The sequence below is a fragment of the Pecten maximus genome, chromosome 4, assembly GCF_902652985.1.
Source record: "Pecten maximus chromosome 4, xPecMax1.1, whole genome shotgun sequence".
Taxonomy (NCBI): domain Eukaryota; kingdom Metazoa; phylum Mollusca; class Bivalvia; order Pectinida; family Pectinidae; genus Pecten; species Pecten maximus.
In genome coordinates, this window is record NC_047018.1 from 37830927 (window position 1) to 37843345 (window position 12419).

At 36.5% G+C, this 12419-nt stretch overlaps 1 protein-coding gene across 1 annotated transcript; it reads right to left on the reverse strand.

Moving 5' to 3' along the window:
- Positions 1-653: 653 nt before the first annotated feature.
- On the reverse strand, positions 654-7827 carry LOC117326011. Its single transcript, XM_033882569.1, has 7 exons — positions 6397-7827; positions 5889-6029; positions 3796-3882; positions 2841-2903; positions 2621-2665; positions 2335-2396; positions 654-1465 (listed from the first exon to the last, which is right to left on the reverse strand). Exons 1-7 carry the CDS (start codon positions 7646-7648, stop codon positions 1055-1057), a joined length of 2061 nt encoding a protein of 686 aa, XP_033738460.1. The 5' UTR covers positions 7649-7827; the 3' UTR covers positions 654-1054.
- Between the last annotated feature and the right edge of the window lie 4592 nt (positions 7828-12419).

Sequence of the window (12419 nt, forward strand, 5' to 3'; positions counted from 1 at the left end):
CATTAAATGTTTTAAAAATAATATTGATAAAATAAAAAAAAATTAAATAAAACGTAACATCACCACACAAATTCTGATGAGTATCCGTCAATGATTGACTGGAAGTTAAACGTTCTACTATAAAAGACGTGAGTGCGTATATCGTATAAAATATAACAATTTTATTGCAAAAATAATATTTCATAAAATATAAAAAGGTTATTTTGAAAATAAATCTTATATTAAACAACAATATTTGATTACGACATGATTAGATAGATTATATGATCGTCTCCCCATATCACCGGTAGTAACACAAGAAATACGAGAGCGGTCAACTTCCGGGGACGGAGTCGTCCTCCGGGGGCGGGGTCGACTTCCGGAGGAGGGGAAGAGTCATGGCTTTGCTGGAAAAAACACAGTCCAGCTGTGTCTTAAATCCCATGGAGACAAAAAATGTCTGATATCTTATATTCAAATAGTGTCTGCCGACAACTAAATGCATTTGTAGGATCCTTTGCCAGGTTAAGCCGTACAAACACTTACAATCTAATATTTAAAAAAAAATGTTCAGATATATTTATCCTTTTACTAAGAATTTAAATTATGTAACTCTTTTAAATGTTAATTCTTTTTGTAAGAATATACACAAAAAGGGTTATTTAATTCCCTTATAATATGGTTCTTAATTCTAAATCATTTGGCGAAACTTCTAAAATCTTTACAAACCAAACTGTCTTCAGTATTTCTCTACACGTATTTGATATTAACTATTGAATTTTAGAGAGAAAAAATAAGACGAAAAAAATCCAAATATTGTTTCTTTACATTGTGAAGTGTTGTACGACTATATCAGCCGAATGAGCGGTACATAACTCAGGATCAGTACCTCAAGCACAGTACTTTTGAGTTCGTCACGAACCAGCGCGGTATTTTTGTTTTGCAGTCTTATCTAATCCACTAGGTACTAACCACTGCACATATATTGCTTTAAATCAGTGTAAACCAATTGTCAGTTTCAATGTAAGTCAGATACAAAAAGAGAGACTATAAATCCAGTAAAACCCCAGTTAAATCATTCGGTCGGTCTCCATCCTTCTTTGATTCTCTCTAACTTTTTCAGGTGGAGAGGGTTAAGGGAGAACGGCTCCTTTGTCAGGTCAGTCGCGGATAAGGAAGCCAGGAAATCTCCATCAAGTTTTTCTTTCTCGCACAATTTCGCGAGATCTGGTAATCCACACTGACGAAGACACTCGACCAAATTCACCACAGTAAACGCCTTGAACTCGTTCGGTTTCTCTGGTTTTTCCGGAAGGGATTTTGAATTTGGCCTAACAGTGCCGACCGGCTTTGGTTTTTTCCCTATGGAAGACATGTCCGGGATTTTATCTATTGGCATTGTCGGTGGTTCCGCGGGTTGCGTGACTATGTCGGTTAGACTTGTTCTTGATCCCTCTTGTTTTTTCTTCCTTCCTCCAGTGAAAAACTGAAAATACACACAATAAACCATATTTTATTAAGTTTGTACCATTGTTTCTAAATTCATACAGCAACGAAGATGACTTTTTAATTTTTTTTTTTTTTTTGTAGAGGGTTTGCAAGTCCTGCGAACCGGTGTTAATTATTGTTATGTACATGTATGATGGAAATCGCCTGAAAGTTTGGCTGCTTTAGTAAAATGGCAAACACGTGTTGCCGTTGAACTTCTTTTTAATTGTCAAAACTAAACATAAAAACAACTTCCGGTGATGGACGGACACAAATTACGTAATACAGTACACCAACAAACAAAAGTGACAGATTCCGGATACCCACTTGATGGTTAACAATATCATATATATATGTAACACAAGACGACAACAGAGGAAAACAAAACCATGGAGAGAAAGAGCACCCAGGAATGAAAGAAAAATAAGAAAAGAAAGAAAACAGAAAAAAGGACTCAAGACTTTCAATAACCTCCGAATACAAAGATACGGAAGAAAAACTCCCTGATTCAGCATGGGTTTAACTTTTTGTCGCCTCCTACTATCAACATACAGTATAGACCTTACATCGGGGATTCTCTAATGTCCCCTTAACATCAGACTTTGCAGAAGCTGTCCTCAAATATGTAGGGTTGGGAGGTTATTACAATTAGCCGTTTGCATCTGCTTGTATTTATAGAAAAAATATATCCCTTACTATTTCTATATACAGTGTAGAAGGTTTTTTTCTGTAAATACCAGCCTGATTCAGACGCCTGTAGTTTATTATTAGTGCCTTGGTGAGTTGTAGAACCAGAGATATTTTGAGGTGTGTATCATATAAACAATATTTGAGATCAGGGGAAGTGTTGGAAACATATATACATACCTTAAAACCTTTCTTTTTCTTGTCTTTGTCCTTATCTTTGTCCTTGTCTTTGTTTTTCGCTTCTGAAATAAATAAATAAATAAATAAATAAAAAAAAAATTTGCAAAAATAAATAAATAACACGTTTTGGGTATCGTATATATTTAAGTAGGCTTTGTCGTTGAAAGACGAATCTTTGCCTAACACGGACTTAAATTGATTATTTTTGCTGATTTGTTTTACTGAGTGATTGTTCAGTGTTATGTTAGAGCAGATACAATGTTGCTGTTTACGAGTATTAGCTTACCTTTGTCTCCTGGAAACGGACCCAACTCATCGTATATCCCTTCATCTGTAAAACATTACAGACTTTTGATACAGGGAGAAATAGAGATTAAATAATCATCTGTATATGTCCGTACAGACTTAATGAAGTTAAGATAAAGAAACGGAAACACACCTTCCCTTGTAAATTATAACATATTACTGCGCCAACTATAGAAATTAGTGTTAGAAGAACAACTTACCCTGCAATTTATCGTAGTGTTCCTCCGCGCCAGGTTGTAAACCTTGGTACACATGTTCCTGTTCTGTGGACAAAAACATCGGTAGATAAAGCATAAAGGGTATAAAATAAGACATTCTCTAAAATAAAAAGTTTACACGTAATTGTATTTATCGCCAGTCCCGCTTTTTCGGTATAGCAAGTTTTAAGCAAACTCCAAAATTCTCAGTATTTTTTTTTTCAAACCACAAACCTCAAATTGATAATATAGAAGTACCCTTGTACATAATAGGTATGTGTAAATATTGATGCATTGCAAAACAAATATTAAATTTTGCAATCTTACATATTGTAAAAATTCAGCTAGATACCCCAAAATACCCCCAAAATCACGCTTGAAAACTGAGAAGAAAATATATCTGATTTATTATTGAATTCATTCCAATTTGGCTTTAAACTGATTTGTAAATCAGTTGGAGAAGCAATATGGATTTTTTTTATCAATTTCTCAAAATATAAAACTTTTAACCGGTTAACTTCAACCCCATTTACATTCTGTTTACTTCAACCTCATTTACATTCGGTTAACTTCTATCCCTTCACATTCGGTTAACCTCTATCCCATTTACATTCGGTTAACTTCTATCCCTTCACATTCGGTTAACTTCTATCCCATTTACATTCGGTTAACTTCAACCTCATTTACATTCGGTTAACTTCTATCCATTCACATTCGGTTAACCTCTATCCCATTCACATTAATATTCGGTTAACCTCTATATGTGCTACACTACCATCATTGATTCTGCCTTCGTATCTTTCATGCATAAACAGTTATTGAAACCTCTGTATTCTAATTATATCTGACCGACAGTTAAACAAGACACTGTCATGGAGTTTGAGACCCCCTTCCCTCTTTTTAATTCCCAACTCCTCGGGATCACACCAACCGTAATGGGGTTGAACCATAGCCTTACCTTTGGCCTCTGACGTATTAGAAGGTTCCTGTTTGCGTAGTGGTTCAACATAATCATCACAACTTGACACCAGGGGCCTTGGCTCAACTGTAATCAAATAGCAATAATAAGTCACCATCATATTTAAATGCGATAACCACGTAACTTCCAATGTTGAATATGGTCAGATTTCCTCAGTTCTCATTGGTTAAACCATGGTCAAGTGGAGGTTAACATTTTGAGATATTAACCTGATGTTTTTATTTTAGAAACTTTCGGTTAATATGGTGTTATACTAACCTGGTAGAGTTTAAAATATTGACCTCCGGCTTCTACCAGGTCGGTATATTGGACTCACCAAGGGTCCATAATTGATAAATAACTGTTTGGGTATTGGGGACACCTTGTTGTCGTTTTCATAGTGTACATTCAAATGCCATAGCATGTCGGACACAGTAGCAAGGACAACCATTCATATTATACGGAAATAGTACTAGTCAAAGTTACGCCAACCTGAAAACTGATAGTTGGTGAGATGAAACTTAGCAACGGGTGGAGTCATGTAGGCGATAAATCCGATAATTTGCCTCTATCTCTTGACGACGGGCATTTGATAGGTTTGCCTGACGGCGGCTGACATTGACCAAAAGTCTAAATCAGCAGGACGAGACACATACATGTATGTGGTCTACGCGTTAACTATTATTGAACTGTTGCTAGCAATATATATACGTATTGCAGTACAATGGTATTGGGCCATTCTGCACGAGCCATTATTGTTCACACAGGGACCAGAAAATTTGTCATACAGTCTATGGTGTTGGGACATATCCTAATGTGTTAGCACCTCTGTAAGTTAATACACCTAGACTGTAACAAAAACTGGTCCCTGTGGCTGCATACATATAGCGATATCTGAATGAAAAAAACTTGTAGGACCCGGATGTCACATGCACATTGGATTGTAGGCCCCGGATGTTACAATTAGCTGTACTGTACGTAATAACAAACCAGATAAGTGTGTAGTATCTGATGACACATACGCTGGGATAGCTGTGTCTATAAAACAAATTACTAAAGTCAAATTCATTTCTCAGTAGAAGAGCCGGTATTGAACGCATAAAAATACCACCCAACACATTCAGGCTTACAAACTGTCACATGAAACGGTTAAACACTTCGTGGGACACTGAACACAGTACAAACTATATAAGGTACAAAACACCTACAGGCCAAGATCTATATATCAGCTATGAATAACTGCCTGCTTCATCTAACTACTGAACATAGCACATTATTTGGAAAATCACAGGCTATAAAAATATTTGACACCATATACATAATACTTCTGAGTAATAAAGACATTTTAAAATAATGCAGGGCGACAAAAATAGAATGATATATAGGTATAGTTACCATCTGTAGCCAATTACATAAATATGTAACATGAGTTATATTTTTTTCCAATGTCTCGCTATTGAACAGGGAACCTCTGATTAACTCAAGAGAAAATCTTTACTACAGTAAACTACTGCAGTAGTAGTTTACAGGGCGACGGTATAATATATACGGCAGTTTATATCTGAAACCTTTGTTGAGTAACGGGGAAAAGGACATATTGAAATAATGAAAAAAGCCTGACTCGTGCCCCTGACCAGATTAAAGCTGAAACTCTTTATGACAACTCGAACTTCTGAAAAAATGAGGTTGCATGTCACCATGGCAACGTAATAATAATTGATATTAATGAAGTCTTGTAACTAATGAGTCATCGACCTATTTTCTAGTTTTTATAATCCTCCAATAATGATTCGTTTGTCCTTACAGGAATTCTATAACTAACCAGTCTTACAGAGTACCTGTGTGGTTAAAATGTATTGACTGAACGTTTTTTTTTATGGCGATAAGACCAGTTACGTCTTTACTTGGTTTTCTATGATTGATGTCGTTATTGATTTCAAAATGAAGATGTCACCTGTACATCGGTTTTTATGACATGCATTGTATTGAGATATGTCCAAGCTGTCAATGACTAAGAGACCTCCATATAATTACTCTGTTTTCGTACATAAACAATTAGTACAGGGGATAAAAAAAACAACTTAATTACTCACTTGTTGAGGGAGTTGGTTTACGGGCGACTTTCCTCATAGGTAATTCCGGGGCTGGGGGTGGAGAAGGTGAGGGTGTGGAGGGGGCAATAGGGAGGTCGTCTTCCGTGTGTAGGGACAGCGATGAGGGTGGACTTGATCTTCCTGGATAATACAAAGACACAACTATAAATATGACTATCGTGATACCAAGATATATTAAGCTTGACAAATTAACGATAAAGACAGGAGTCCCTTTGTCATAGCAGATATCCAACTCCTTTTTACCACACTTATATTTTACGCAACAGAATACCATTGAATGGGTAATCCTGGTAACTTGATATTTTTATTTATTCCAGAGCATTTTCATTAGAATATGACATGACAATTACAGGGTGTTTGAGAAGTTCCATCTATATGTGAATTACATAATACGCTGTATGATTTATCTGATGTGTACACGTCCCCTGATAAGCTATATCGAGCTATGTAGAGGCCTCAGTAATCAATTTAGTCTTACGAGACTTACCAGAACTTCCACTACTGGCTCTCGGAGAGTTTTTCTTTTTATCCTTATCTTTTTCCTTTTTCTCTTTTTTGTTCTTCTTTGCGTTTTTGTCTTTTGGAGATTTTGGTCCGTCATCCTTGGTCGGGGATTTCGAGTCACGTGGAGATAACTTGATCTCCTCCCTTTTTGGTGAGGGAGGCGTTTTCACCCTAGGCGACATTTTCCGTTCGTCTCTATCTTGGGGTAAAGGCGGTGGCGAGACCACAGCGGTGGGGACGGGATCCTTTTTAACCGGAGTTGGTTTGACAGTTATCCAATGGTTGTCTTTCTGTATGTGTATATTCACTTTACTTGCCAAGTCGATGTAGAAACTTTCTTGGATTAATGTCCTGTCCACGGTCTGAGGAAAAAGTTTAGCCATCGTCGATTTATACATTTTATCATTCTTATCTGCTACGGCCTTGACCTTTATATCGTTAACGGCAGCACTGGCTTGGAGTGGAAACAAGGCCAGCGTTGGTTGAACTTTCTTTTTAACATTTCCGGGTCCACATGTGGGGGTCACTGAAGGTCTCAAGAGACCCACAATGACCTCGTGACTTGTGACTCGGCTCAGTTTCAGGGTATCACTGATGGCACCACATTTCTCGCCGTTAAGGTCAGCTTTGGCCACCGTCTGAAACTGTGGGTCAAGAAATCGGACAGTCTGTGGGAAGTGTAGTCTGTCTACCACTTCCTGTAACGTATATGTCGTGTCGTCGGCCAGCAACCGGAATTTAATTTTATCCTTAGTTGTAAGGAGGAGTGTTCTATCGTTGAATTTGCAGTAAAGATTTGCCGTTCCTATAGCCTTGTCAAGCTCGAGCTTTGCTCCGGACGCTACCGCCACAGGTTTGCCACTTCCCTCTTCTGTAGATGAGAAGCCATCCTCTACCTGTACATAACGTGGAAAGTCTTCTATGAGACCCTTAAGGGTTGTGTATATCTTGCTCCCCGCGTCCTCGCGAGCTATCCTCACCTTCCCCTCGTATCCAAGGGGTATGAATATGTCGTTGGTCTTGTCCCCACTGTCGGGACGTTTAGACACAAAACAGGCCGCTACCTTTTTAATAGCAATACCGAAGTCTAGTTTTAACAAATGGCCTTCTGAAAAGTCCGCGTGTGTACAGCCATTCACCACTTTAACCATACATGGTAGTCCAAGCTTGCTCACAGCTTCCTTGGCCGAGAGGAGATCGTTCGACCACACTACAACTGAATCCAAGTCCGCCATTGCTGAACACTTCCACTGTTTACCATGGGTATTGGATCAATTCGCTGAGGAATGTGTGTTTAGTTTTGGTTACACAGCTTGTAGACGCTAGTTCAGTTAAAACTGGAGTGCCCGTCCCTACTCTAGTCAAACAAAGCTCAAGCGAGAACGGGTTTTAAAACGTGTCCGTTCAAGCATGGCCTACATACATGTACAGTAATTTCCATAATTGTGTAGTATATAGAAAACACGTGGTCGATTCACCTGTAATCTCGTACACAAATATTAGTCCTATTAACCGGTATCGTCCTGGTGTAACGGGTCATTTCATTGACCAACGGTCAAGCCGGTGTGTGTTGAGATGTGCCAATAATTAAAGGAGATTATATCAAGGATTTTCTGCTTTTGAACGACTGAACCAATTCGGGCGTGACATGTCGTCTGCTATGTGTGTTGTGTGTTTTTCGATGTTTTTTTAGCTAAAGAATACAATTTTTGTTCTAATTACTTTATGCCAAAACGTCTCTATAATGAGCCTATTGTATTTAACGAGGGATTGAAGTGTGTTAATATGTCACACTTCATAATTATGAGGTTTCAATTCGCGTATGGTACGCAAATTAAGTAGGTCTCTGCACACATAAACAATTACCCTGGTTTATTTACAAATGGGATTTGAATAATTCATTATGCACCAGAATTACGTAACGTTAACATGCAGTCGCATTGTGCTGTAATGTCAGAATTTTCATTTATTTAATGTTTTAAATGATATCTCATATTTCATTATTAATAAAAATATCATTATCAGTGTTAATACATATAGTTACTGATTTTTGGTTATTTAGTTACATTTTGTCGAAATACATAGTACAAGCTCTCATGAACGTATTGGTATTGTGGTTATCGACGTACTTCGGAGTCCGTAGGCAACGGAGTGATTTACCTCGATATTTCACCATATAACTGGTAAATATCGATACATATAATATCAAATTGATTAGGAGAGTATACTGAACCATTGTGTGTAATCGGATGCAAAATTATTCCAGAAATAACAGAGAGAATGACAAAAGGCAAAACCGGGAGTGCAAGAAGCATATCCCATGGAATCGTTTATTCAATTGTTTATTCAATTGATAAGCTATAATAATCAATGATTATTTCGATATTCATCTAAATAAAACATCTCTCTCTCTCTCTCTCTCTCAATTTATAAATAAGACAGGCACCTATTCTTTCTGTTATTACTCGAGTTTCTAATAGAAATCTATTCCTGGTGATATTATTCGAGTTGACGGTTGTAGCTTTTATAATACTGAACGTAAAATATAAATTGATTTAGAAATGTTGATCTTCCAGTTATTTTTTCGTGCCCTGAGGACGACCGAGTGTTTGTCAGTGCACCACACGAGAGCACGACCCTTTAAAAAATAAATTAAGACTCTTATGGGAAGACACGTACCAGGTATATTGACGGATTTATATTGACCCCTGAGGGGCGGGCATCTTCTCACACAAAACGTCTTGACGAGTTTACGTTAAAAGGATACGAATACATGTCGCGACTTCGACTATCAACCTAAATATCATGCAGATGTTTAGACTCGTAGTCTTTTTGATGTTTGTGACCAACTGGTGAAAGCATGCTAGATACAAGCATATTTGTTACGTCGAATGTATGATAAACAAACTTTAAGTAAATAATGGTGCAGACATAAACACTGCCTCTATATCCATATATTAAATCACATTGTCATGAGATTGTTCAATGTTATAATTTATATTATAATTTTATCTGTATCACAGTTCAGTTGCTAATTTAAAGACCTTTCTATATAACTACATATATACATGTATAAACAATATGTATATAAGATTAAGATATGACATCTAAATGTTTCTTCTCTTTTTATACTGTGTTTCTCGTTTTCTGAAGGGTCACACTTATTCTACTCCATGACGGTCCACTTCAGCTGTAAGGCTGTTACCTCTTTTTCGAGTTTTGCAATTCTAGCTTCTTATTCCGGCATTAGGGTAACGGAGGCCGAGTGGTTAAGGTGTCCGACACTTTACACTTTATCCACCTCTGGGTTGCGAGTTCGAAACCTACGTGGGATAGTTGCCAGGTACTGACCGTAGGCTGGTGGTTTTTCTCCGGGTACTCCGGCTTTCCTCCACCTCCAAACCTGGCACGTCCTTAAATGACCCTGGCTGGTAATAGGACGTTAAACAAAATAAGCAAAATAAATCAAATATTCCGGCATTATATGATTGCATCTATCTTCTATTTTTCTGTTCGTTTGAATTTTCTTTTCGATGGTCACTCTGCACGGAGGCCAAAACCACATCATATAGAATATTGATGAAGCTACGACAAGCTTCTCTCAAAAAGCTCAGAAACAGGGATGTGTTTACGTAATATAACAGTAGCAATGATTGGAACATACATTATAACAACACTAGAAATATTAACATTACCTAATAGATTACATACAACGGTAGTAAAATTATAAGACAGCGGACAGTGAAAGATAAAAAAATAAGTTAATTTGTTACATGGCATCACACGGTAACAACAAATCAGTAAGTACAACATTCAAAACTTCACAATTTAAGCCGTTTTTATTATTTGTATAATATATGAGACTTCTTATATATTTACGATGTTAATGAGATATCTTATGTTATATATAAGATATCTCATAAAAGATATCAGATATCTCATAAACTTGTCTTTATAAGAAATCTCATATACAATATACATGTATAATATATCATATATATTGAATAAGATATCTTATATAATATAAAAGATATCTGATATATTTTACAAGATATCTGATAAACTTTTCTGTTTGAGATATCTTATTTGAGATACACTATACTTATATAATATGTAAGATATCTTATAAAGAACGAGACTCTCGCGGAACCGGCAAAAAATAAAAGTCCGAGAATGACTGCTCCCTCTGTAAGGTCACTTCCGTTATTTGTTGGAAGGCCAGCAGTTAGCCCGAGTTTCCTCTGGCCGTGTCACCATGTCTGGTGTAGGGCCAGAGCGCACTACTATATGAAAACGTGGAATTCTCCGACACCGTTTGGTGTCGCTAAGAATCTGGTGCAAATACAATAAAATCGGGAGTGACATAACACCTACCTTACATATATGGATAAATGAGATATTTATTTACCCCAGAACACGCATTTAGTCCCACATAGGTGTTTTATTCCGTCCGTATAGACCCTCGCTTTACGCTAGTCAAAATTTCATACTGTTGACCCGCCATATTGTAAGTGATAGTACGACTAACCACCCGAATCGGAACGCAATGGACCGAAAAGACCACATATCAGTTATTGTGTTTTTCTTCTTACATAGTTAAAATTAAGAAAACTAAGCTTATTATTTCCCAAAACCTGTTATATTCAATTCAAAAATTTATTTTTTATAAACTATAAGCGGTAAAATATATAAAAATAAATGTTGTATTTTTTTTTCTTTTCGCTCCATCGCGCACTGATCAGGGTAATTAGGCCACCCACGACCTACATAGTTAGCAATATGGCGTCGAGTCAAGTATGAAATTTTCACTAGCGTAAAGCGAGGGTCTATACGGATGGAATAAAACACCTATGTGGGACTAAATGGGTGTTCTGGAGTAAATAAATATCTCATTTATCCATATATGTAAGGTAGGTGTTATGTCACTCCCGATTTTATTGTATTTGCACCAGATTCTTAGCGACACCATACGGTGTCGGAGAATTCCACGTTTTCATATAGTAGTGCGCTCTGGCCCTACATCAGACATGGTGACAGGGCCAGAGGAAACTCGGGCTAGCCAGCAGTATGGCTAAACGAGTGGCCGAGACGGCGACTGCCCCAATCAACAGAATAAAATGAAAACATATCATGAATATGACAATTTTAAATCTGTATCAAACCATTGTATGAAGTTTCAGTCAGCTTCTGTCATGTGTTCCGATGAGATTTTCTCGGCTCCGTCATCGAGTGGAGGACAGTTCCTTATCTCAAATTCAAATATATATAAAATATATAAGACATCTCTTTCTTTATAAGATATATGAGATGTCTTATATATCATATACATATAAGATATCATATCTTTTATGAGATACCTTATATAATATATACATTAATTGTATACATATTTTATATATATCTCTCGGTACAACTACGACAGGAAATTCAAATCTATATCTTCGGATCACCAACACATACATGTAGTGTATATGATACATTGTGCTAATAAATAAATACATATATAACTTACCAACACAAATGACGAAGGAAAACAACTTTTTGACTCGTGCCCTGACCGGGCCTCGAACTCACGATTGTAACATGTTATATATATATATATATATTTCAATATCAAAATGAATATATCTGTATAGCAATACATATACCATGTAGCGATGATAATGCATGTATGTATTTACGTTAATCTCAACTACATGTATACGTCAGTCATGCACAAGTCGTATTTTGATGAATTAAAAATACAGCAAATATTATCACTCACAATGTTTGACTATATTTTAATTAAAATTCATCTATATAATATATAAACATTAATTATGAAAATGCAAACTTAACAAAGTTTGTTTTTTGTTTCCACTTAATTATCCTAGTATTGGGTAAAATTAGCATACGTAGTTAAATTAGGTCACTATGGCAATGCAAATCAAATGGATACAATGTAGTTCAATTAATCTTATTCATTTCCCCCACTCATTGTTAATTTTTACGTCTAATCTGAATATA